Below are 26,963 nucleotides of genomic sequence, written 5' to 3'. Positions count from 1 at the left end.
TTGGACATTTAATAATTGTAGCTGATTTGTAATGGGTGAACAGTAAACACGCTGAGCAGATAACGGCCATTTGGTCCCATAAAGACTGCAGAGCTGGGCAAGTCTAAAAGTTATACCAGTGTACCAATGCTACTCCAATCCCAGAGGAACTATACTGTCAACAAAAAATATCCAACATGGCCATAGCCTTGTTCCCAAGAGAGATATCTGCTGAGGTATGTGATATTGCAGTGCTCTCTATACATAGCTGATCTGATCTCTATGGTCACACATGCTTGATCACACACAAACCAGCTATCAAAGGATTCTTAGCTTCTCTGACAAGAACTTCAACTGCTTAATGCTATAATACAAGAAGCATTTCAGAGATGAACAGCGCACCAGGTGGAACAGCTCTCATGACAGGGAAGAAGAAGTAAAGTTCCAACCTCCGTGACCGGCTTTATAGCTAAAATTCTCATCAAACATTTCACTTTGATAGCACAGTCCTGATTAATTGACTTCCTAGAGGATAGAGCTTAGAAAAACAGCTGTGTTATTGATTCCATATCAAATTAATTTATTTTGGGTGCAACTAGCATTGGGCTTGGATAGGTGGAGGCTGAGCTTGCTCAAATTCACATTAAAATGTTGAGAGGCATAAATGTGTCTTTATTCCATACATTATTGTGTATAAATTTCTGAAATTTCCAGTGGAGAAGACAAATGAATGGTTAAAGCAGGACTCATACCAAAATTATGTTACACAGTCAAAATACATCTCTGGGCAAAAATGAACTCCTTTTCCAGTGCTCCCTCCCTAACCCATTCAGCTGTGTTTTGTATTTTCCATATCTTCTAAAGCTATGTTTTACGCAACTTGACCACGCAGTTTCCGAGTGTGGGGGACCAATAATCCAGCAATGCAGAACTGCCCGCGCTCTCCATTCCTCTTCTGCAGACTTCCCTGCTGGGACTCCTCTTTCACACAGACAGTGACGTAGACACCCAAAGAAATACCTTGTCTACTGTACACAGAAGAAAATAGAAGACTCTAGCACAGAACTTCACATGACCATGAAATTAGGTGATAAAAAAAAAGGATTTAGATAGGGTTTTCTTTTCTATGCTAGAAAATTAGTTATAAGTGGACAAGGGGTGGGGTGGAATCCAGCTTTAAAGGAGGCATTATTATACAGTAAATAAAAGTAAAGAATACAACAATGAGGATGCAAGAAATGTTGTAAGCAGGGGCGGACTGACAACTCATGGGGCCCCCGGGCAATAGGGGATCATGGGGCCCCTGTGTCCTTGTCAAAACTCAAAAAAGCCTATGAAAAAAGGTACCAGGGGCATCTCATGGGGCCCCCTACTGACCCCGGGCCCTCGGGCAATGCCCGAGTTTCCAAATGGTCAGTCCGCCCCTGGTTGTAAGTACAGTTTAGGAATCAAACATATTAATACAACTGTTTACCAAGGATTAACCATTATATTGCCTTTAATATATTACAAGAACAGGATTTTACATATAATTAGCAAATTGCTATAGTGATACATTTAATACAGTTTTGCAGGTTTCTCAAAAACTTGTGGGCCATCATTTAATATAGCATTCTTTGCACAAGTAAAGGATGTGTAGTCCCAATTGCTCATGTATGAATGTTGTTTTTTATAAGAGTCCCAGTCTTATACAAAATTGTGCATAACCTACAAATAGATGCATGGGAGTCTTGTTTCTTCTAAAGACCCTCACTGTTGTTTCTACTTTGGAACTGAATATGTTTCTGTTCCCAACAGGGTGGGTTTTCTACTCACCAGTAAGTGCCCTTAAACAGAAAAATGCTTGTGATGTTATCAAGGTCTCAGTGAGGAAAAACTCTTATCAAAAAGAGTATCTCTATGGCTGCAGACAAGAGGAGTGGTTGAACGACAGGCTCAGGTGACTTTGTAGTGAGGTATAGACAGGTTCAGGTGACTTGGTAGTGAGGTGTATAGTGGCAGTGTTTGTTCAGTGTACAAGAACAGAGGGTCTGGAAAGGCCTCCTGTCCCCTTTCGTTGGACTCGGAGCAGCATGGGTGATGGATTGTAAACTTAGTTGTGTGAAAAAAATCCTCTGCTTTACCCGTCACTTCTTATTTTCTGAATTCATCCACAACTTCAAAGTCTCTGGCAGTGTAAAAGTGTCCCAGCAGGGTTATCATATGTTCAGGGATGGCATTCAAATGACTGTACGTACATTGCCAGCTCCAACCTTTTTCCGTAACACATCAACCAGTCTTTCCAACCTGTGAAGGGATAGAAATGAAGATGTCACAATCATAGATGGATATATCTGAACTTTGAACATCAAAAGAGACAAGTTTAAAGCCTATCCTCACATCCAATCACCATGACACTGATACATATACAGTGCCTTGAAAAAGTATTCATACCCCCTTGAAATTTTCCACATTTTGTCATGTTACAACCAAAAACGTAAATGTATTTTATTGGGATTTTATGTGTTAGACCAACACAAAGTGGCACATAATTGTGAAGTGAAAGGAAAGTGATAAATGGTTTTCAAGATTTTTTACAAATAAATAAGTGAAAAATTTGGCATGCATTTGTATTCAGCCCCCCCCCCCCCCCGGGTCAATATTTTGTAGAACCACCTTTCGCTGAAATTACAGCTGCAAGTCTTTTTGGGGATGTCTCTACCAACTTTGTACATCTAGAGAGTGACATTTTTGCCCATTTGTTTTTGCAAAATAGCTCAAGCTCTGTCAGATTGGATGGAGAGCGTCTGTGAACAGCAATTTTCATGTCTTGCCACTAATCTAAACTATGCCATTGTAGCTCTGGCTGTATGTTTAGGGTTGTTGTCCTGTTGGAAGGTGAACCTCCTCCCCAGTCTCAAGTCTTTTGCAGACTCGAACACGTTTTCTTCTAAGATTGTACTGTATTTGGCTCCATCCATCTTCCCACAAACTCTGACCAGCTTCCCTGTCCCTGCTGAAGAAAAGCATCCCCACGACATGATTCTGCCACCACCATTTTTCACGGTGGGGATGGTGTGTTCAGGGTGATGTGCAGTGTTAGTTTTCCTCCACATTTTGCTTTAAGGCCAAAAAGTTCAACTTTGGTCTCATCTGACCAGAGCAACTTCTTTCACATGTTTGCTGTTTCCCCCTACATGACTTCTCGCAAACTGCAAACAGGACTTCTTATGGCTTTCTTTCAACAATGGCTTTCTTCTTGCCACTCTTCCATAAAGGCCAGATTTGTGGAGTGCACGACTAATAGTTGTTCTGTGGACAGATTCTCCCACCTGAGCTGTGGATCTCTGCAGCTCCTCCAGAGTTACCATGGGCCTCTTGGCTGCTTCTGTGACTAATACTCTCCTTGCCTGGCCTGTCTGTTTAGGTGGACAGCTATGTCTTGAAAGGTTTGCATTTGTGACACTCTTTACATTTTCGGATGATGGATTGAACAGAGCTCTGTGAGATGTTCAAAGCCTGGGATTTTTTTATACCCTAACCCTGCTTTAAACCTGCTTCTCCACAACTTTATCCCTGACCTGTCTGGTGTGTTCCTTAGCCTTTATGATGCTGTTGTTCACTAATGTTCTCTAACAAACCTCTGAGAGCTTCACAGAACAGCTGCATTTATACTGATATTACATTACACATAGGTGGACTCATATTAGGTGACTTTTGAAGGCAATTGGTTCCACTAAATTATAGTTAGGGGTATCAGAGTAAAAGGGGCTAAATACAAATGCATGCCACACTTTTCAGATATTTATATGTAAAAATTTTGAAAACCATGTATCATTTTCCTTCCACTTCACAATTATGTGCCACTTTGTGTTGGTCTATCACATAAAATCCTAATAAAATACATTTACGTTTTTGGTTGTAACATGATAAAATATGGAAAATTTCAAGGGGTATGAATACTTTTTCAAGGCACTGTACACTTATGTGCTTTGCATATAAAGACACTCTTTATGCCTGTAATAGGTCCTTGGAAGTGGCATTTGGTCCAATAAGTACAAGATTCACAAGCTATGCATTATAACTTTTTAAAATATCTGGTGTTGTTCTAAATTTAATCACATACCAACACATATCCATATTATGGAAGTTAATAAACTAAGTAATGCTACTTCCCCTCCCTTTGGTTTAGTATATACCTATGCAGAATAAGTATATGGTACCAAAAGGAAAACAATCAAGTTCAACCTCTCACCGCTCCAGTAGATTTGGTATAGAGATACATGCCTATTACTGCAAAGTGACACACTGCACTGAATCGGCTCTAGCAGATATTGTAACGTCAAAAAATTCCCAGTGATCCTGCCCCCTTAGGATATAACCCATTCCTGTTTGTTGCTGACCATGCTAGGCACAAAAACAGATCCAACATAGTGTGGTCAGTTTGTGTCTCTTCTTCTGACTTGGGAACTACAGGAGGCTGAGCCAACTAATGTAGCACCAGTAGTCCTGAAATCAGATTACTTTAAAGGAAAAAAAGAAACATTTTGGTTGTGTTTGTTTTGGCAAACATGTGAATGTCAGCATCAAAGACGAAAAGTCATCTTTTCTCTGTACCATACTCATGAATGTAATTGTGGCAAAGAAAAGTTAAAGCTGAACTCCAGGACATTAAAATAGAAATTTCCCTTGCAGTGGGACACCCCTGCGCTGCAAAGGTTAACAGCTCATTTAGCCTAGGTGTAGAGGAATACGATGTAATACTCGCCTTATCCCTAGCTTCTGGCATTCTCCTCTTCTCTAAAGCTTCTGAATGTAGGTGGGCCCTTGCCGTCCTACCTTACAGTAGAAGACTGCTGGTCCTGCATTGTATGTAATGTGGACAGAAAGCCTGCAACTGGTGAAGGTAAGTGGCTTTGGGGGACTGGTCGCACAGTGTGGTGGAAGCCTGCCAAAGCGAAGAAACAGCTATGCATTACAGCTTGTTCCTCCACCCCTAGACCTAATGAACATTTAACCCTTGCAGCGCACCTTTGCACTTGCTAGAAAATTGAACTACTTCAGAAGTAGCCAATTCCCTAGTACAGCCCCTTTCTTCCTTGCAACTCAAAGTCCTCTCATATTCTGGGAATGTCTAATTACTTTCGGTGCTGATCCAGCTTCTTGGGGGGTGGAGTGAAGGGGAATACTATAGGAGTGTCCCATGAGTGACAATTCCGAGTCTGCTAGGGCTTCAGGCATCACATGTGCCAAGATGGCAGCACCTAGCAAGAGACCCAGGGCTTTTGGATGTTTCAACCAAGGAGGCTTTTACAGGTAAATAATATACATGCAATATTTTAACTGCACATACTGTATAATCTTATTGGATGATTATTGGTGAAATGAATGGTCTGTCAACAGGGTTTCTTCAAATCAATGACTTCAAATATGTACAGATAAAAGGAATTCTCAGTTTTCTTCAACTTTCATTTACTCTGTGCTTGCTCTGGGTATGTGACTAAGACATGTTAACATGTTGTGGTCACAAGCATATTCACTGGTCTTAACACGTTGGACTCACACACCCATAACCCTTTGTAGGAATTATTTGGCAGTGAAGAGAGCATAGACTGTTGCCATCAAAATTTGAAATCTAAAAAGTATTTCATAATTTGGACATTGTTGCAAAAAAGATAGGCCTTATTACAAACGTATTTATTTAGAAAACAATCAAACTGCAGAGACAATGATATCTCTGCAATATCTAGCCAATCAATAGAATATTAAGTCAAAATTCCTACCCAGCTGATATATTTGACAAAGGTTTCCAAAGTTAGGCCGGGCATAGGTGGTTAAAATCTCGGATGGTTCAGCAGGAACTGACTGAGATTCGAACCATGTATGTGCAGGCTGAATGTACCCAAGTTAATCGATTGATAAACTTCGGTATGACCAGCCTACCGGATGTTACAAATGATTATTGATAGCAGATTCTATAGTCATTAGCAATAATCTCTGTCTTCTCAATGGCGGGAGGGATTCGCCTGTCAACACTATCTGGGGGTACCCGTGGTTACAGGAAAGAAATTTACTCCGTGTATTGCCTGCCTTAGTCTGAAGTGCTGAAATGTCCAGGCAGTACCCAATTTTACCCCAAAATCCCCCTCCCTACCGAGATCTTGTTCTAGCATTTGTTTTTCTTTTACCAATATATAGTGAGAAGCAGCTTTCATTACTGATTATGACTTCATTATCAGGTTTTTTACGTTTTTAAGAGGTTGCTGTTGGGAAATCAGTTCCTACTGAAGTAAACATACCCCAGAAAGAACATCTCCAAAAAGCCCTTTCACTACACACAGTGTGGGCAGACTCTTGGAAGTCAATGCAGCAATATTGTTGGGTTGGGGAATATATTAACGTACTGCATGTATGCAGTACAGAAAGTGTGGGGATACGTGGAATTCTGTAGTTCAGCAACAGGGTTGACCATGCTGGTTGGGATTTAAGTTCAACTCCGGCATTATGCTGTCTGCTCGAACAGGAGATTAGGCGCTTACTGGGTTCTCTCGCAAGGTCAACATTTATTTTTCCAAAACATGCAGCATTGTTAAAGGGATAAACATGGTGAAATATTCATGTATTGGAGAGATTATTGAATGTTTTTTTTTTTTATAATTAGGTCAGACACACACTTTTTGGTCATCCAAACTGCTGTCTAACCCTGCCAAAACTGCAAGTATCTGACAATAGGCAGCTAAAGCACTCCGGTTTCCTCCCACACTCCAAAGACATGCTGGTAGGTTAATTGGCTCCTGTCTAAATTGGCCCTTGTATGTGTATGTATGAATGTGAGTTAGGGACCTTAGATTGTACACCCCTTGAGGGTTAGGAACTGATGTGAATGTACAATATATTTGTAAAGTGCTGCATAAATTGGCGCTATATAAGTATCTAAAATAAAATAAAGATAAAGCCTTTGTGTAGACTCTGGAAAAAAAAATTGACCTCATGTATGAACATTGCTTGTGACAACCAGTCAGACGTCTGCTCTTATTTTCCAACATGTATAATAATTATAAAAACTAGAATTCTATTGGTTACTATGGGCTTGGTGTAACTAGTTGCTAGAATGTAATGTAAATTAAGTCATGCTCCCTGGCAGGTGATATATTAGGATTCCGCAAGACAGGATGGAGATGAGCACTTGGGCATAGCATTTCTTAAAACCGGTTGGGTCACTTTCACTGCGGTTAATAGAAATACATAGCGTTGCCTCAGGCCAACAAGAAGAGTCCGGGTTACGGGAGGATATATCACAGCAAGTGGCACAACACAGATACGCTTTTGCACATGATGGCATTTTCTAAAACAAAATGTTCTTTTTTCCTAATCTAGCCAACGAGGTAAAGAGATCTTCAATACATTGACTGTTTGACCCAAGGAAGTATTTTAAGTAATAAAAAGTGTATTACCCTGGAATTATGGAAAATAAGTTTAATCCAAAAAGCTGAAGAAGTGTGCCCTTGCAAATGATAATTAACACAACCTGGCATTTGAATCAGATTGGCTGCATTATCAGAGTAATGCTCATCTGTGTTCTTCTAAAGTTGGCCACAAACTGCTCAAATTTCAGCTGATTCCTGCTGGATCAGTAAAAATTCAAGCCACGGGTGACCTTGTAGGCACCACTGGGTTCCACAAAAATGGATTTATAAAATTAGCAGCCATACAGTTTCTGCATCCTATCAGATGTAAGCACTTTGTGGCAGCCCTTTTTGTATTCAGGCAGCCGCATACAACAGCCGACAGTGGAGGCTCCACCATCCATGCTGGTTGCTGAACATGGGCCTAACCGAGGCATGTATTGCTGCTAAACCAGTACACAGTCCTTGTACAACTAATCATCCTATTAATAGCTCAGAATGGAGAGACCAGCAATGGCAGCCTTCATATTTCCCCCATGACAGGTATTCTTTTAAAACAGGAACTCTGGACAAAATAAGTGTACTTTCTAATGTTTTATTTGCAATGAGCAAAGCTGTATCACAATAGCTAATAAATAATTTTTCTGGAGAAATTTTTCTTGCAGATTCCCTCCAGTGTTCTTCCATTTGAAAGCATTAGGCATTTGATCATATGCCATGCATTAGAAGAGGTGACTATGCGGTAGTGCACCAGAGGTGTAAAGCCCCCCCACATGTGCACTGAGGTATGCTCAATCAGCTTCCAGGTTTTATTGTCAAAGCTTAATTGAACAAGCTGTAGTTAGAAGCTGATTGGCTACCATGCACAGCTGCACTAGATTCAAACTGCTCCAGTTTTGTGCATTTGGAGCATATGTCCGTATGCATGTGGGTGCTCTACTCAACCTGTTTTAATGCAGCTCAATGGGCGGCCATACACAGCAGCAGCAATTCCTGGGAAAGTCATTTCATGGGCTCTGCATGCTACAGGCCCCTTATGGCTACTACTCTTGATCTATCTCAAGCAACACTGTAAACTGTAAAACAGAACTTTATTCAGTCTTTAAAAGGAAAAGATAGAATTGTATACTATTTCTCAGGGAGTTCATATTTAAATACTGAAAATGTAAAAGTCACCATTCAGAATTTTTATTTTGCACCTTGCAATTATTTTATGATTTTGCATATGGTCATTAGAGGTTACAACACATAAAAATACAACTTTGAATCCCTGTGGCTTTGGTCATTAGAATTGTTCCATGGTTGTATACCTTTGGCCCCTTTCACATTGATGGTCCGATCGGGTCAGTTTTTCAGGTGGACCTGATCGGACCATCCATGGAAAAACAGAATGGTTGGCCGCACAAACAGCAATGTGGTGGATGAAATCCTTTATTGGAATTCTTTACATGCAATATAAGAGCATGACAGCTCCAAGACAGGACAGAGGAGCAGTAAACGCATTTCACACGATCACTTGCTTAGTCATTACTCAATCATTACTCATCCATAGACCTCTATGGACCAGTGGGTGTCAGCGGACAAGTGGCTGCTGACATCCACCGGCATCTGTTCCAATCCTGTATGCTAAAAACAGACAGATGGGGATCTGTTCCCCATCCGTCTGGTGGATTGGATGGCAGTCAGATGGAAATGGACAGGTGGTCTGTTTCCATCCAAGCGCTCCATAGAAGACATTGGGCAATGTCAGTGTCCGCTCTGCAGCAGTGGAGTGGACACAGACCCATCATCCACCTGCTCAGCGAGGACCAGCGGAGAGATCCCCCACTGAGCAGGAGGATCTGCTGACGGGTCCACCCCATCTGAAAGGGGTCTTTATCTTCGGCAACTATAAATAAAATAATTTTTAAAAATCCAGATCCAGTTAGGGATTAAAACAAGCTCATGTAGGAGAGTAAAAGGTCCACTAAACAAGATTAAAGTATAATATAGAGTATAGAAGTATAAGCTGCTGGTGCTGCCACCATTAAAGCCCATGCTAACAGAAGTCTGACGCTCAGTACAAATGCTAGTTCCCTGCCTGTGATGCCAATTCTGTTATTTCAACACATTACACTAACCTAGAACAAGTAAGCAGTGAATGAAGTCAAAACATCTGATCTGCAAACTCATTCTAGACCCGATTCAGAAAGCACAGCAGATATTAGATAAGCATGACTGCCAGGCAACCAGCATTTTCAGATGAAAAAGATAGCAGCGACAGCCTCCATGTTGGTCTCAGCACAGGTTTCCTTTATAGAGCCTGTTGCTTTTGTCTGCATTGACGCTTGCAAACCCTTACAAAGAACTTCTCTTATTTGACCCCATTTTGTTTGTTATACTGTATATAGCATTGGAAGTATATTTGTAACATCTGTTTGATGAGCACAAATACCTGTTGATCCTGCCAGAAATCTTGTGACCTGATAAGTATCTGTGTTCTCTGACGGTATTGCTCATTTTGTTGCTATCATGTCCCTCAGTTGTCTCCCAAGTGTTAAGAAGAGGAGAGGGGGAGGTGTTCTGTAGTTCTAAACCACTGTTATAGGGTGACAACTCTGTTCCTCCATAAGTAGAGTAGAGGGGGTGAGCATTATCATTCAAGAACAGCAAGCATGTAAGGCCCCTTTCACACGGGCCAGATCTGGTTTTTCTCAGGTAGGATCTGTCCACTGATCCTCTGCTGAGCAGAGTAGCCGGATGACAGGTCCGGTCCGCTCAGTTTATGCAGAGTGGTAACAGACACAACCCACTCTGCTCTATGGGCAGTTGGATGTAAACGGACTGGCTGTCCATTTACAACCGACTGCCCTCTGATCTGATCCAGCCAGATGGAGGGGAACAGATCCCACCTTCCATTTGTTTTTTCCAAATCGGATTGGGGGTAGCCAATTCCAAGACCATTTACATCCGACTGCCCATAGAGGAAAATGGAGGGTCAGATGCTGACCTCCTGAAAAACAGACAGGCAGAACCGATCAGACTGCTTATGTGAAATGGACCTTACTGATAGGATCACTAAGTGAAAATTGAAGAAAACAGTTGAGAAAAATAAAACGAAAACCAATATTTTTTGTGGTTTTAGATAACTTTTTTGGGCTCAAACCCCTAAATGACCGATTACAAATAAATAATAAATCTGTTATATATCGCAAATGCAAATCCTATTTTAATCAACTTTATATTCTTAAATTCACTGCAGATTTCACAGCAGCAATACTTTTAATATGTTTTTTGTCATTGTAATAAAGTTTTTTTTCTCTTTCCAAAGGAGGCAACTCAACTATATTTTTTATAGAAATGAATAGTACCCATGGGCAAAATGAATGATTTTCATAGATATTAAACTGTAGCTGCCTCTAGCTGTAACAGTTTATACAAATATTTAGCCCATTGCAGATCACATGCAAATGAGACGATACCACAGGCTCTGTGTGAAAGCATGAAACAGTTTGCCCTGGGTGTAATTAGGCTGAAAGAAATGACACTGTCTATAAGCCTGCAAAGGAAGGGTGTCACACTGTTCATTTCCAAACAGTCCCAGGGCATAACTCCCACTTGTGCAATAAGTACACATAGAGCCCCCATTTTATATCACCTGGGAATATACAAACGCACTTTATAATCTCTACATGTATTGTCCTGATTTCATTGTATGTAAATTCTAGTTAGTGAACATTAGACGTGGATATTTGTTGATTACAATGAACCGGTGTATTTCTTTTACTTGCAGCATTTTAAGTAGGATAATTCAAATAAATTATCTATCCCTATCATTTCAAATACATATATATATACACACATATATATATATATATATATACACACATATATATATATATATATACACACATATATATATATATATATACACACATATATATAATATATATATATATATATACACACATATATATATATATTTTGGACAGCGTGCAGGCAGGTTGGAGCTTCTTTTTGTTTTTTGCAGTTTTTGTAACCATTGGCATAATTTTCCCTTTATTTTCTATGCATTCACTAAGACAGGAGTGAGAGGAAAAAAAAGCACAGACAAAAAAAAATGTTTTTAAAAGGTATAGAAGAAAAGTGTTCAACCCTTTGTCAAGTTTTTGTTGCCATCAGTTCCCTCGTTGGGAAGATCTTCGGTCATCAGACTGAAATCAAGGTAAAATCTCTCCAACAGGGAAACAGACACAATAAAAACCTGACAGGGGTTTTATCATTCCCACTCTAATCAAATATTTTTGGCTGGAGTAATGCAGGCCATGCAAGGGTCGAATTCTGAATGATTTTTCATCCGAAAAGCGAAAACGTTGTTCGCTTGGTAATCCGATGGTGCAATCAATGATTTTGAAAATCGGCCGACCAAGTCATAAGGTTCACCCCATATAACAAGCAAAACTTCTGTTCCTTCCAGGTCACGGCTCATGCGCATATTCTTTTCGGAAAAACAATTGTACGATTTGACCATCGAGTCGAAAATCGGTAGTTTTTCACGAATTTTCCAACATGCCCGATCACCAAAAAGGGAAGGAACCACGAAAATCGGACGGTGCCATTGACCCACTAACAGAGAGTAAATCAGCTGATTATACTTACGTTTGATTTTCGTACGAAAAATTGGTCGAATTGTGACCCTTGTATGGCCAGCATTAGACTAGAGCTAGTAATTTGTATCAAAAGAAAACCTATAAACCAATACAAACATACTATTGCTCATGCCTGTATATTTCCCATCACACTCTCCAGCTAGTCACCATAAAAGACTATTTGAACATTTTAGCTTATAGACTAACATATTTGCAAAATGTGTGCACCAAAAACCTTGATTTAACCTAAATTATTGAAACATTTTACATTTTTTTTTGCTGACTAGCTAAAGCATGAGCTGGGGAATTTTTGCATGATCATTCTGCCTATGTCTATGTACACCTTTCGCAGGTGAGAACAAAGGATGTCCGATCGGCTGCACTCCAAACAATCCACTTTATTGAAGATAAAACCAATACAGACAGGGGAAATACAGTGGGGGACTGGCAGGTAAACACGTTTCACGCTAAAGACAGCACTTATTCACCCCCATGTAAATCTTTCCCAGGCTTGTTATACATTGATCTGAGCAGAAGTCATATTTGCTTTGTTAAATGAAAACCTGTGGGCAATTCACATGACATGGATATGTTAAGGGCAGGTGTGCCTTGAGGAGCCCATCCCTCCTTAAAGGTAAAGGGACGCAAATGACGCCCAGCTATACAAAATGACAGCAAAGGCATCTAGTGTGTCTCTGTGTCCAAATTAGCCAACTACACAAAAATGGCAACCGTCCCAACCTATAACCAGCCTTAGTAGTAAGGTGCACATGGAAGGGCAATGCACATCACAGACAAAAAAAGGATTTCCCAGCAACACTTACCAGCCAGCCTGCGAACAACCAATACAGCCTTGTCTAACAGTTTGCGTTAAAAACACATTTGCAAATACCTGTGTAAGCCACAGTCCCACGACAAGGGTTCTCCATATACTGTGGACCTAACTAAAATTTTCTGCAACCCCCCACCCCTGGTCTCAACAATTGGCAGCAGAGAGGAGGACAGAACTTATCCTATAGATCCTGCACTTGTCTGTGCAGCCGCAGAACCCCCTCATCTCTAACTCCCCTGGTCAAGTCATTCAACAGACTCCAGCCCTCCGGTCCTCCTCCAGACCCTGCACCTTCTGCTTCCCAGCTCCTCCTCCAACTTTTTCCAGGTAGCAGCAGGTAAGGGGGTGTACTGTGATATAAGGGAGGGTGGGGCATTCAGGACATCTAGTCTTACAGGTAAAACTGGCACTTGGAGTGCAAACATAATGCTGATTCGGCCCACTATGAAATTGAGTTTGACACCCCTGGATTAAAGTAATTGCATTTTCTGTGTACTGTGGGAAACCAGATATAGTGAATGCAGGGTCCTGGGTTTAGTAACACTTTAAGCTTTTACAATAAAACCTGGAAGCTGACTGGTTTCTTTGCACAACTGCACCTAATTTTGCACCCTGCAGTTTTAGTAAATTACTCCCAATGTGTTATTAAAATCCAATGTTAAAAACTAACATCACATGGCAACACTTGCATCAAAGCTTGTTGGATAATCTATGATGTTTTCAGACCCTTTAAGTCAGTAAGTCAGCCCAGAATTGTTTATTTTTTTCCCATAACAGCAGTTGCATTTTGCAGTGGATCCATTACTAGCGCTGTCTCTATGTAGACAAGGACTACACTGCTACATTGCTATGCCCAGCTGGTCTGTTGGTCAACACACATAGGTGGCTAGGACTGGAAAGGACCTAAGATCCACTCATTAACCTGCTCCACTGCTAAGACTGACAGATCAGCATCGTACATGTGCATTAGTGATGACACACATGAGTATTGATGGGAGATGTAGTCCTGTTAGTGGGCATAGAGGAGAGAGAGGGTGCAAGCTCCCTGAATGGAATTTCGAGGGAAGCACCGCTCCCAGAAGATGGAGATGTATTGTTACCTCAAACCTTTAAAAATGGAGTATGTGAATGATAAAAACATGATTAAAGATATTAAATGCACGTAAATACAGAACTTGCGTTTAGAATTAAGATTTAATACTACTTTAGCTTAATCTAAAAATGCTATATTCCTGGCTCTCCTACTGGCCCTCTTACTTCAGTTCTTTGGAACAATCTCACTGAACAACGAAATAAAATAAATAAATAAAGCGATATCTCCTTTATCTGCTCCTCCTCCCATGTAATGGATACAGCGGATACCAGTCACTTCCCAACACATGTAACAATTGCATATACTTAATAATATGGATATCAACTCCTCCTCCAATGGGAGGAGGAGCTGATAGCCCTCTAGTGGCTGCGGGAGATATTGTGAGGTCCGGATTTGTGGAGATGTCTTATTAAATATATGCAATTGGTACATACGTTGGAGGTGACTGGTATCCGCTGTAATGGAGGATTTCCAATACCATCTTAAAAGTATCCATTACATGGGAGGAGGAGCAGATAGAGGAGATATCGCAAGGTCTGGATGTGTGGAGATGTTTTAATAACACGCAGTTTTTAAACGCATTGGGGGTGAGAGTTCTGTGAGCACGGAGTGGCACTATTTATTGCAGAAAAATTCACACTCACCACGGAATTGCAATCTCAGTGTTGGATCGTGTGATATTTGGAAACATATGAACTTATTTATTGAAAGCACTATAGCATCTTTATTCACATTATTCATCAGTGTATGATATTTATATTTAATACCTTATGTTTTTTAGTCATTTATCCATACTATGATTATGAGTACAGTATATTCACTTGTATTGTTTATTATGGCAGTTTGATGTCTATTCATTAGCAGCGCTGCATCGCTTTATTTATTTTATTTAGTTGATATTGTGGGAACACAATCGATGTTAAGAGCAGCATTCCATTTAATGCGTCATTATATACTGTTTAGTAGGCACAGAAGTTCACTCGTTGATTAATCTCCCAGAACAAGTGTACAGAGAAGGTCTTCTGCCTTTTCTAATCCACAACCTGCCGGTCAGAAATGACAAATATCACAGCTAGTGGATCAGCATAAGAGCCAAGTAACAAGCATGTTCAGGAGAAAGTAAGTAACATCACCCCCTGCATTCCTCTCAGTTTGGAATCATAATGCCTTTAAGAAATTCTTAAAATCTTTAGGCATGTTTGCAGCATGGAAATTCAGTGTGCTTGTCTCCAGCCAACACATATGTTGGGCTTACAGTATGCAATGGGGTGCAGTATATACTCCATATTAGTTCACCAAGTACTGAGTTTATTGAAAGCTATACAGTATACTGTATATAGTTTATTCCATGTCAGAAGAGCCAGGAATTAATGGTACGAGAGATCTGCCACTCTCCATACAAGCTGTCTAATTCAGGGACACGCTGTGATCTTTTCTCCCTGACACAGCCAACAAACAGATTCAGTGAAAGGTCTGTTCTATTTTCTTTGGAGAAGAGGTTCCCATCAGCCGCAAAGATTTTCCCTTATCCTGGAAAATATCGACGTGTAAAAACAAGCACTTGCAATGACGGGGTCTGGTATTACACCTAACCAGGGCTAACCAGGCCAATAACCACAAGTAATACTCCAATCTGTCACATCACTTGCATCTACTGGGCTGCATGTGTCTGCCGCAGGAATTGTGAACTGTTCCAAGCACAAGGCCCTCACCGGAGGCTAGTCTGTTTGCTGTTCCAACTGCTGCCACATATTAACCACTTTTCACCAAACAGGTTATGTTACAAACTTTAACAATACTCATGTAAAACACAAAGCCTAAATGATATAACTAGGAAAATAACATATTTTATGTACATTTTTATTTTATTTTACATTCATTTACTTACTTGCTTTACTTTTAAAGTATAATTTCAGCAAAATATTTAGCCTTCTACACAATAGGGAAGGGTTAGAACCATGGTCAGATTTTATTGCAGATAGTTAGTTGAATATGGAAGTGAAACCCCTGCGCTACCTCAATAATGAGAGAGAGGAAGAAAAAAAAAAAAAAGCACACAAGCAGAAAGGAAAATAAAAATAATGTAATGATAGTGGCTGCTGCTAACATCAAATTGTGTTCCCACAATAGTAAAGCAAATTATACATATAAAAATGTATTAAGAAGCAGTAATACACTCACATATAGTAAATGAATAAAATGCCATAAAATCACCGGATGCAGGATTCACTTGTTGTCAGCTGAACTCACTATTCATGTCTGCCCAGAACCAAGCCCGTTATGCGCTACATCACGCCCATGTGACTTCATCAGAGGGATCCCTCTGTTATATTGTAAAGCAATGAGCAAACTGTTGGCGCTATATAAATCCTGTATAATAATAATAAATCCTGTATAATAATAATAATAAATAATAATGCACTTGGCAATTGGATACAACAATAAAAATTTGGATTCTAGTTTTTATAGAAGTCATCAAGCAATTGGCACGAAATGGTGGTTTCAGTTGTCCACAAGCAGATGGGATTAAATGTGCCCCAATCATCAGAAAGTTCGACAAAATTGGCAGTTTTTTACAGTTTCAATCCCACTTCAACCTTCAATATACTACTGATGCTTTCAATTATTGCCCAGTTTTGGCTACATAACTGACCAAATTCTGGTGGTTAACTGGACTCCTGGATGGCAGAATAATTCGATTTTGATGATTACTTGTGATCATGTATGTAATTCCTGGCAGCTCGAAAGTGGTGAAAACTGACTGGAAATTGACACTTGTATGGCCAGCCTATGGCTATTGCAGGTGTGCAGAATTCAGTAACCAACAGCAACCATATTTAAGTTTACTATTGCCAGATTACTTATGGAATTGTTCCTGACTGCTATAAGTTCAAGCATTCACTGCCATTTTGCAACACCTAAACGCCTAATATAAAAGACCCTTTTTTCTTCTGAAGGAAAAAAAATACATATGACAGCAAAAGGATCTCAACATTAAGCAATAAGGTTATATTACACTTCACAAATACAAATGCTGTAAAGATCACAGTCATCTTAGAGTCAGAGAAGTCTGCCAAGTTCTGCACAGATTTAGAAAACTTCCTTCATCTCTGAACGGATAAGTTTTCTTAAAGTCAAACTCCTATTGAAAGTGGAACAGAAGCACCACATGCCACTGCATGCACCAACATTTCATGTATAGAAAAGGCATAAAAAAATGCGCCAGGACATATAAAAATAAAAACTATTAAACCTTATTACAGCACTCCATCCAAAAAAACTTTTTTTTTCTATGGCTTTTGCTGTTCTTAATCTCTGTTTCGCTTCACTGCAAATTCAATCAGTGCTTTTTCTGTGTCTGCATCTATAATCCATTATTTCAACACATGCAACTTTTCCTATATAAATTAAACATTTCTTCAACTTTTAAGTTGTAATTTTGTTTATTTATACAGTGTGCATGAAATTTAGCTTAAGGTGCAGATCATTTTCTATTTAACTCTTTGAAATATTAATAATCAAAATAATAATAATAATGTTTATACGGGCTTATTCACATTGGCATACATGTATTTTCTGCATCAAAGAAAGGTTCTTGCTGGTAGTACTAGAAGCGCAAAATCTGCAGATATACACATATAAAATCTGTAGCTGTGCCCTACATGTTTCTTTGTCCGTGGCTAAACGCAGCACACATTTTCATATACAGATGCAGCTGTGTATATGGGCTCATTGATTACTATAGTGCTGCATTTAGATGCATACAAAACTGCTGTACGCATCAAAATGTAGAGTTTTTTTCTGCCAGTGTGAATGAGCTCAACAAAGTTCCTGAGGAACATTATCCTAAGGAAGTCACGTGTACGTGACGCAACGCGTAGATGCGACGTGGTGAGGCACTTCCGGCGGAGCGCCATCTTGCTACGACCAGGTTTACACAGTACACCCATACCGAGTGGTGTGACAAGCCTTGTTTGATCTGCGTTAATGTGAGTGCAATATTTGGCGATTTAACATGCTTTTAACATATTAAATAGTGTTGCACTATGGAAGACTTGTCTTTTTGTCCTTTCATGGCTGTAATGTGATACTCATTTATTGGCCTGCCCTGTGTTTATCCCTGAATGGAAGAGTGATTTATATTGGAAGGAAGTTACCAGTGAGGTTCAGTGGAATCAGAGGGACCTGGAGAGTTAGTACCTGTAGGATCCAGAGTGATCCAAAAGGCGTGTTGACCCTTTTGGGTCGCAGCAAGGAGGTGAGGGGGCATGCCTGCCATCTAAGGATATATGCTCACCATCTGCACCAGCACTATAGCATGTGGTTTGAAGATATAGGCACATTTCGGCAGTCATTGCCATCTTTGCTATTCTTGAATTTGTTGGACACTTTTTATCGTTTTATGCGTTTATGAAGTTTATGTTTATATATTGTGTTTAACATTATTCACTAGTCCCTTTTTTGGTTTATATCCCTTATTTTGGGATCCACTGTATATAGCACCTAGTCTTTTGGGGTTTGGTCCCAAGTGGGACTGGGTATTGTCACTGTATGAGGGTCCAGCTTCATCATATGCACTTTGTGTACTGATAATATCACAGTTTGAGACACTGTTTTTCTAGATCTTGAAAGATCTATCACTTATATATTTATATTCATTCATTTATGTGATTTCTGTTTTTTAATCTTATTATTGTGGAGTTTGCACATTTATTTATCAGCGCTACACCACTATTATATTTTATCACTGACATTGTACTAATGGCACTGGGCAGGAAGGGGTTAACGTGACGTGTGACCAAAGGGTTAACTCTGTGTAGGGAGTATGTTACTAGGAGGAGGTATCAGTGTGCTTTACTGTAATCATACTGCTGTGGATGGCTGTGCTGTCCACAGTCATCAAGAGCATTGTCCCCGAGCTGACAGGGAGGAGGACTGTTAGTAATCAAAACCATCCTCCTCCCCGTTGCAGATCTTCGGAAATCCACTTCACAATTATGTGCCACTTTGTGTTGGTTTATCACATAAAATCCCAATAAAATACATTTAAGTTTTTGGTTGTAACATGACAAAATGTGGAAAATTTTAAGGAGTATGAATACTTTTTCAAGGCACTGTATCAGCTTAAATTGCATATTTGCGGTCACTGCATTTGTATTAATTTTTCAAACTAAGAACATTTTAGCAAGTACAGAAAAACAGGATTTTTGGCTTATTCTTGGAGTATGTTAAGGGACACAAACATGAAGTATTCAGGTACATTGGGTTATGCTGCTGACTTTAGTAGATAGGATACTGGCAGACAAGGATGAAAAGGACAGCCCAGCACAACCCCTCCAGCAAGCTTCAGTTTTGTAGCAAGCCATAGTAGGAGTGGATCATAAGGGCAGAGAGGAGGGACCCTGCACAAATCCCCTCCTGGTGGTCTTACCAGGAGGGGATATGTGCAGCCACAAAACGGGCCACTGAAGTCCCAGATTTAAATCTGTCACAGCTCCCCTTCCGACCACTGATCGTGTGACTGTCCTTAGGAGTAAACTGGACATGTAAGCAGTAAACAGGTTTCCTGTACACAAAGGGCAAATGTCCTTCTCACCACAGATGAGACCCTGAGAATAACATGTGGTACCCTCACAGGCACATTTGAGGACAGAGCGGTAGGATCCAGGGAGCATGTCACTTCCACTAGTTTTCACTACTCAACTACTTTGGCGGGCATGTGTTCTAAGGGGTCTTCAAGGACAAAGATATCACCAGGTGGGGTGCACCACAGCCCGGTGTCTCCTCAGCTACAAACTGAAGAGGCAGCTGTTTGTAGTTCTACGGAAAAAGCCATAGTTTAAAGAAGTTTGTATTAGGGGTTTAGAGTGGGAGGGAATAGAATTTAGACACGGTGCTTTCATGGACCTGCACCCACATGCAGTAGCTGTGCTTTTGCAGTCACTGCATTCCAATTGACATGAATGGGACTGCCTGTATGCAGATGCACTGAACACCTGTGCATCCTGAGCAGGCAAAACACAGCCCTTGCATAGGTGTATGCTTAAGTACACCTGTTTGAACAAGACCTAAAGGTCAATTTTTCTGAACAGTTTGTACGGATTAAGAAAAAGATGTTTTAAGCACCCCAACAGGAGCATGGAATAGGTTGTGGCTTGTGTTTATGCATGAGGTTTGAGATGCTTTATTTGTGCCTGTAGTGCCTTGATATGCAAACCTGGCCCTGACAGAAAGTTGGTCACAATAACACTATGAACTCATATGTGAGTGATGTGAACCTGTTTTCATTCTTCCCTTTTTAACAAATGTTTCAAAGTTCACCAGGAAAGCCAAATGATTAAATCCAATATATGCAAAAGATAAAAAGACTAAGGTCCTGTGAGGGGGAGGCTGACCTTTATGATGATCATAAAGAGTCACATATGAAACCGCAGGCTGATTCCCGTAAAGGTGATAACAGCATTCAAGAATAATTTACATGAGCAGGTTTCAGGAGGTTAGCAGAATGGTACAGCAGGATAGCAGAGCACATTATTTCCGAACGCCAAGTCACCTTCTTGTCCTGTATTACCAGGACAGGAAAGTGAGGTTGAGTTATTTGCAAAAATTTCAGTATGAGGGCCACATCATAAATTTTACAAATACACAGGACTGAAAATATATGAAGAAATGTGATTCAAGAAAGAACTTAATATCAGCTACCCATCATATAAAAGTTTCCCCCTCAACACATCAGAAGCCTCCCTTACATATTAGAGTCCTCCATTACATCATGGTCCCTATCAATGTCTCCTCCTATACATCAGGGTCCCGAAGAAGCAGAGACCAAGTGATCTGAATCTTCAGTCTGTGCTCTGAGTTGAGGATGCATCACAAACCCTAGCTACGGGCTGGATACAATTTTTTATTGGGCTGAACGTGGTTTGCAAGCCATAGTTTGGAGTTTCGTGCCATAGAAGAAGATATTAAGTGCCTCCTCTTGCCTAAAAAAGCTCTGCTAGCAGAGAAAAAGGTTTCATGGTTATGCAAAAATAAAATTTCTCAATTACTCTATAAGTAACTAGTACTTTTACAAAAAAAATTAATGATGTTATCAGCAGTTCTTTTACATACTGTTTTACTTCCTTGATATCTATGATACTTTGGATTGCCAATCTAATGGTATGCAGTGAAAAGCAAACAACAATCTTTTCAAACACAGTTGTGTCTATAAATATCATTTTTATATAAAACACAGTAATGCTGGCCATACACTATGCGAAAATCCATTCAATAGCCTTTTCGAAAAAACCAAATGATGTTCGGCAGTGCTAAAGATACAGCGATCATGTAGTGGCCAAATTTTGAAAAATAAATCGTTCAATTGACATAAATTAATTGGTTTATCCATTTAGTCCCATTAGAAAGTAAATGACTAAATAAAATTGTTCTTGCACATGCACATGAAAAATCGAACAATTTTTATCATGCGTGAAAACCACTAACCTTACAAATTTTGTTCATTCAATAAAAATATTTTAAACTTTTCAATCAACTTTTTGGCTCTGAAAACGGTTATCGTTTGTCGTCCACTACGTATTAGAAAATTGTCCGAACTTTAACATCATTAGAATTTCAACCAAATTTTTGTATAGTCAGCATAAATTATACAGGGAGGTTTTTTTTTAACACACCACACCAAAGGTGAAATTTCCAAAAATTTGGAAAATACTTTAAAGTGTTTTTACAGCCCACTTTTGTATAGTGTAAACAATGTTTACATCATCATTTGTTTGCTTTTTGTGATCAACTCGGAAGATTTCCTTTCACTTCATGTTCCAAAGAAACAACAGGAAGTCAGGAGAAATGTCCCTGATGTAAAGTTAATAAAAGTTCTTTTACTTCCCTGCTCCACTGTTTTTTAATTGCTGTCTGTGCTTCCAGAGGACGGAACTGATGATAAATCTCCCCTATGGGGAGCACTCAAAACCCATCAAAGGTTCACAATCACTCTACCTAAAAAGGACAAAAAGGCTTTGGCTGGATTTGGGCTTACTGGCATATCCAGTACTTTGGGCACATCATATGCACTGGGAAATGCATAGGATGTAGAACCTGGAGGTATCAGATCAGACGCATGAACATAGTTTTTCTACAATCAGCTGACCAGTGCCTGTCATCATAGGTAAGGCATGAGGACAACGTGACTATATTTTCTGCTGCTTCCTCTCCTGAGCTCTGACACAAGCAGACTGTATTCAAAACAAGCCAAATGTTTTATAAGCCAACAGGATCAGGGGTGACAAGTTAGACCCGTGGTTAGAGTTTGCTTATAAGTCGTTTACAGCTGGAAGTTTACACATTACAACACAGTACTATTGATTTATCAGTAACAAAATATACGGAGTATACTTGGGTAAACTCTGCAGAGGGAAATGGTCGGGGAGGCGATTGTTGTGGGATATTTTCAGACACAAAGCGAGTGTCTGGCAGAGGGAAATAGCTGTAAAGTCAAGACTAATATTTAGTAAGACCGAAAGCACAAACAAATTAGGTCTAGCAATCGTAGACTTCATCCAGAATTAAAAAAGCATATTTACATAGTATTTCAAAGTATACAACAGCCTCTCCATAGCAAACTGCTCACTTACAGATTAGAAAAGGAATATGTATTCATAAAAAGCAAAAAGCTTCGGCCGGGATCTGTGGCTTAAAGAAACAACAGTTAATTCTGCTAAATGTTTACTAAGCAAAGTAAAAAGTGTTGACAGATGTTAGGTTTAAGAAAATTCTCCATATAATAGATTCTATACACTTCTCTTAGGCTGAACAAAGACTATAACAGACTTTTATGGTTTGTTGACTGTAAGATAGTAAGTGCTACCTAACAATTGGTTACCAATATGTTTTTTAATTGGTTCTTTATTCTACGCATTGTATTCATTATTTAAATTAGACCTATAGTCAAAACTAAAATGTTATATATTTCAAGGGCCATTAAAAATAAAAAGTACTGCGTTCTTTATTTCCCTCTAGCCTTCTATCAAGTTTACAAACTCACCTGTTGATGCGGCCATTCAACTCCATTTCCTTTGATTGGTGACAATGCTAACCTTTCACTTCTGAAGTTGGGAAATTGTTGTCACCCTCACATCAGTTTTGCCTGCAAGGACTGCAACTCAATGTTCAGATGCATAGGGGGTTGAGACTGTGATCATAGTCACTGCTGACAGACAACCTTCCAGCTTAACTATCAGTGTATGACCATGCCTAGCCCCTCTTTTTTGTCAGATCTGGACCACTAGATTATAATTCCATGCTAGCGGTATTGGGGAGTTGTAGTCTATTCAACTGAGTGCACATTACAAAGCAGTCACATGCAACATAGCCTTCCTACTGTGAAGATCATTCTTTTCCAATAGTTTTTAGTAAAGTTTTAAAAACTCAAACGTGAGACAGTACAGTATAAAAGATAAGAACGTACCGGTACACAATGATTGCATTTACATGCATCCTGAAAACTAACGTTTTGGTATGTACAGTTGCAAGAAAAAGTATGTGAACCCCTTGGGATTACGTGGAGTTTTGCATGAATTGGGCATAAAATGTGCTCTGAACGTCATCTAAGTAACAACATTAGAAGAACACAGTCTGCTGAACATAATACTACACAAACATTAGATGTTGCCATGGTTTAATTGCACATAACATGTAAACATTCACAGTGCAGGGAGGAAAAAGTGTGTGAACCTTTGGACTTAACTGGTTGACCCTCCTTTGGCAGCAATAACCTCAACCAAACGTTTCCTGTAGTTGCAGATCAGACCTGCACAACGATCTGGAGTAATTTTGGACCACTCCTCTTCACAAAACTGTTTCAGTGTAGCAATATTCTTGGGATGTCTGGTGTGAATCGCTCTCTTAAGGTCATGCCACAGCATTTCAATCGGGTTGAGGTCAGGACTCTGACTGGGCCACTCCAGAAGGCGTATTCTGTGCTGTTGCAGTCATTGTTTTGTTGAATTACTTGTATGCTTTGGGTCATTGTCCTGTTGCATCACCCATCCTCTGCGGAGCTTCAGTTGGCGGACAGATGGTCGTACGTTTTCCTGCAAAATGTCTTGATAAACTCTGGAATTCATTTTCCCATCAATGACAACAATCCTTCAGGGCCCTGAGGCAGCAAAGCAGCCCAAACCATGATGCTCCCTCCGCCATGTTTTACAGTGGGGATGAGGTTTTGATGTTGGTGTGCTATGCCTTTTTTTTTTTTCACACATAGTGTTGTGTGTTCTTCCCAAACAACTCAATCTTGGTTTCATCTGTCCACAGTATATTTTGCCAGTAGTGCTGTGGAACATCCAGGTGCTCTTTTGCAAACTTCAAACGTGCTGCAATATTCTTTTTGGACAGCAATGGCTTCCTCCGTGGTGTCCTCCCATGTACTCCATTCTTGTTTAATGTTTTCCTTATTGTAGATGCGTCAACAAAAATGTTAGCATGTGCCAGAGATTTCTGTAGGTCTTTAGCTGACACTCTGGGATTCTTCTTTACCTCATGCAGCATTCTGTGCTGTGCTCTTGCAGTCATTTTTACAGGACGACCACGTCTAGGGAGAGTAGCAACAGTGCTAAACTTTCTCCATTTGTAGACAGTCTGTCTTACCATGGACACATGAACATCAAGGCTTTTGGAGATACTTTTGTAACCCTTTCCAGCTTCATGCAAGTCAACAATTCTTGATCGTAGGTCTTCTGAGAGCTCTTTTCTGCGAGGCATGGTTCACATCAGACAGTGCTTCTTGAAACCAGTAAACCCAAAACAGGTGTGTGTTTTTTAAGGGCAGGACAGCTGTCAGCAACACATCCAATATCATCACACTGATTGGAGTCAAGGTTGGCTCACTCCTGGCTCCAATTAGCTCTGGGAGAAGTCATTAAGCTAGGGCCTCACATACTTTTTCCTCCCTGCACTGTGAATGTTTACATGTTATGTGCAATTAAACCATAGCAACATCTAATGTTTGTGTAGTATTATGTTCAGCAGACTGTGTTCTTCTATTGTTGTGACTTAGATGACGTTCAGAGCACATTTTATGCCCAATTCATGCAAAACATAATCCCAAGGGGTTCACATACTTTTTCTTGCAACTGTAGCAAGTTGGGCTGATGCTGCATTCCCTGAAAATTATTGTAGCAGTCTCTTAAAAAGATTCTCTTAAGCGGGGGGTCACCTTTCTCTGAGACTTGGGATCACCCCAACATGTGGTAAGACTTGTGATCAAATTCTTTTAATTATATGATCGGCCCTCAGAAGGGGAGGAGAGCCAATGTCAGCTGACCAGCAGTCCCATTGTCCTCCCCAGGAGGGCAGAAGACTAAATAGGTGGAGGTATCAGAAAAGAAAGCAAAAGGTAAAGGGTAAAAAAGAAAAAGGGTTAGAGAAAAGAGAAAAGGCAGCAAGCCTCCACTGTGGCTCTGGAAGGTTTACAATAAGCCTGGATAGGAGGACCCCATCAGGTAAGTGATCCAATGGTCCCAGGTCTTTTTGAACCTGGGCATCTTGTTCTGCAGAATGGCAAAGAGGCGTTCGTTTAACATTATCCAGGACAGTTCATTCTAAGAAGAAGCAGGGCACTGCAAAGGTAGCTTATATGTTATTATGTGGGGCAAGTGGTTACTTTTTTAAAATATAGACTGAAGGTGGCTATAGATACATTAACATTCATCTAAATAAGCACTGGGACTGTAGATGTACATAAATTCACATGGCCCGACATCCAGGCAGCTGAATTTATTTTCCTAATATATATATATATATAAATTATATAGGTTAACTAAAATCATAATGTCTCAACATGATGCCTGAGAAGCAAGACAATGGTACAGCGATATTGTAATCTTAATACATTACCAAAATGCATTTCTTTTGCATTGATCATGTACTAGAAGGAAAGCTGCATTTAAAAAAAGGGGTACATGACCAGCCACTTTTATTAAACTTGAAACAAAGTCAAAAAGGATGACCAGTGAGTTGTGAGGAAACCTAAACTTAGAATATTTACAGTATGCCAGGCACTATTCTATTATGGAGTTCACAGATCAATGTTACAGACATTTCTAACTATGTTTTGGTAAAAACAAGCTAACGCACAAGTTCAGTTATGTTAAGTCCTATATATAACTGAAGAGGTTTCCTTTGTATCTTTAAAAAAATGGCATTGAATAAATGGATCTTAAATGTAGATACAGTTCAATTGCATCCAAAGCCAAGATTTGTTATTTTTTATTTTGAATATAAAAGGGGATTGCTAAATCCCCTATCTGTCTTTTTGCATTGCAATTTGTATCTGTTTGGGGAACTTTCCCTTTACTTCCTGTCCAGAAGACATAACAGGAAGTGAGAGCAAATCTGTCCAAAGTGAGGGAATCCCCTGTTAGATAGTTATCACCATAACAAGTGTCCTCTTTGGAATACACCCTCAACTCAAGTTCTGGTGACAATTGAAAATTCTGAATTTGACAGTAGTCACCAGGACAAATATAGCAGGTGGCTCTCTCTAACTGGGACACAGACAAGAAACACCTGACAGGGGTTCTAACCCTTTGCCAAAGTGTTGGCTTTGGATGCATTTTAAGCACACACCATTCAGATTTTCCTTAGACTTGATATGTTAGATCAATGCAATTCCCTAATATCTACCTATGCAGTGTAAACCCCATTTTTTACATTGTGTTTGATTTATATTAAATCAGGTAGGACATCCTAATACATAATAAATATGTTCAATTCCAGAGATCTAAAAGGTCAAAGCTGAGGAAAACACAACTGGTGGGTGGCCACTTGCCAGCTCCTACCACTGCATTAGGGGAGATGGGTAAGTGAAAAGCACTACCCATCTACAGGCAGGTGGAGGTTGTGGTAGTTTTTTTGTCTGAATTTCAGTTCTGTATATTAATTGGCATGTTTATTTGAAGAATGGCCAATGTAAAACAAAGGTAAACTTATTTTTTAATAGAGACATTTGACACTGGCTACCAAAGTCAAATGTAAACCTAGGCTGCACA

General features: G+C 39.8%; 1 protein-coding gene across 2 annotated transcripts in view; it reads right to left on the bottom strand.

The window, feature by feature from the left end:
• Positions 1-1,459: 1,459 nt before the first annotated feature.
• Positions 1,460-26,963, bottom strand: part of MIPOL1 (mirror-image polydactyly 1) — a 539,082-nt gene continuing 513,578 nt past the window's right edge. For both annotated transcript variants that reach the window (XM_089680250.1, XM_089680252.1), the window contains exon 12: positions 1,460-2,265. In XM_089680250.1, the coding sequence (XP_089536376.1) occupies positions 2,199-2,265 (67 nt within the window). In that variant the 3' untranslated portion in view covers positions 1,460-2,198. The remainder of the gene's footprint in view (positions 2,266-26,963) is intronic.

The sequence above is a fragment of the Staurois parvus genome, unplaced genomic scaffold, assembly GCF_062004578.1.
Source record: "Staurois parvus isolate SC_StPar_1 unplaced genomic scaffold, SC_StPar_1.0 ptg000237l, whole genome shotgun sequence".
In the NCBI taxonomy this organism is placed as follows: Eukaryota; Metazoa; Chordata; class Amphibia; order Anura; family Ranidae; genus Staurois; species Staurois parvus.
The sequence above is the reverse complement of the archived record's forward strand: the minus strand, read 5'-3'. Positions and strand labels throughout refer to the sequence as shown.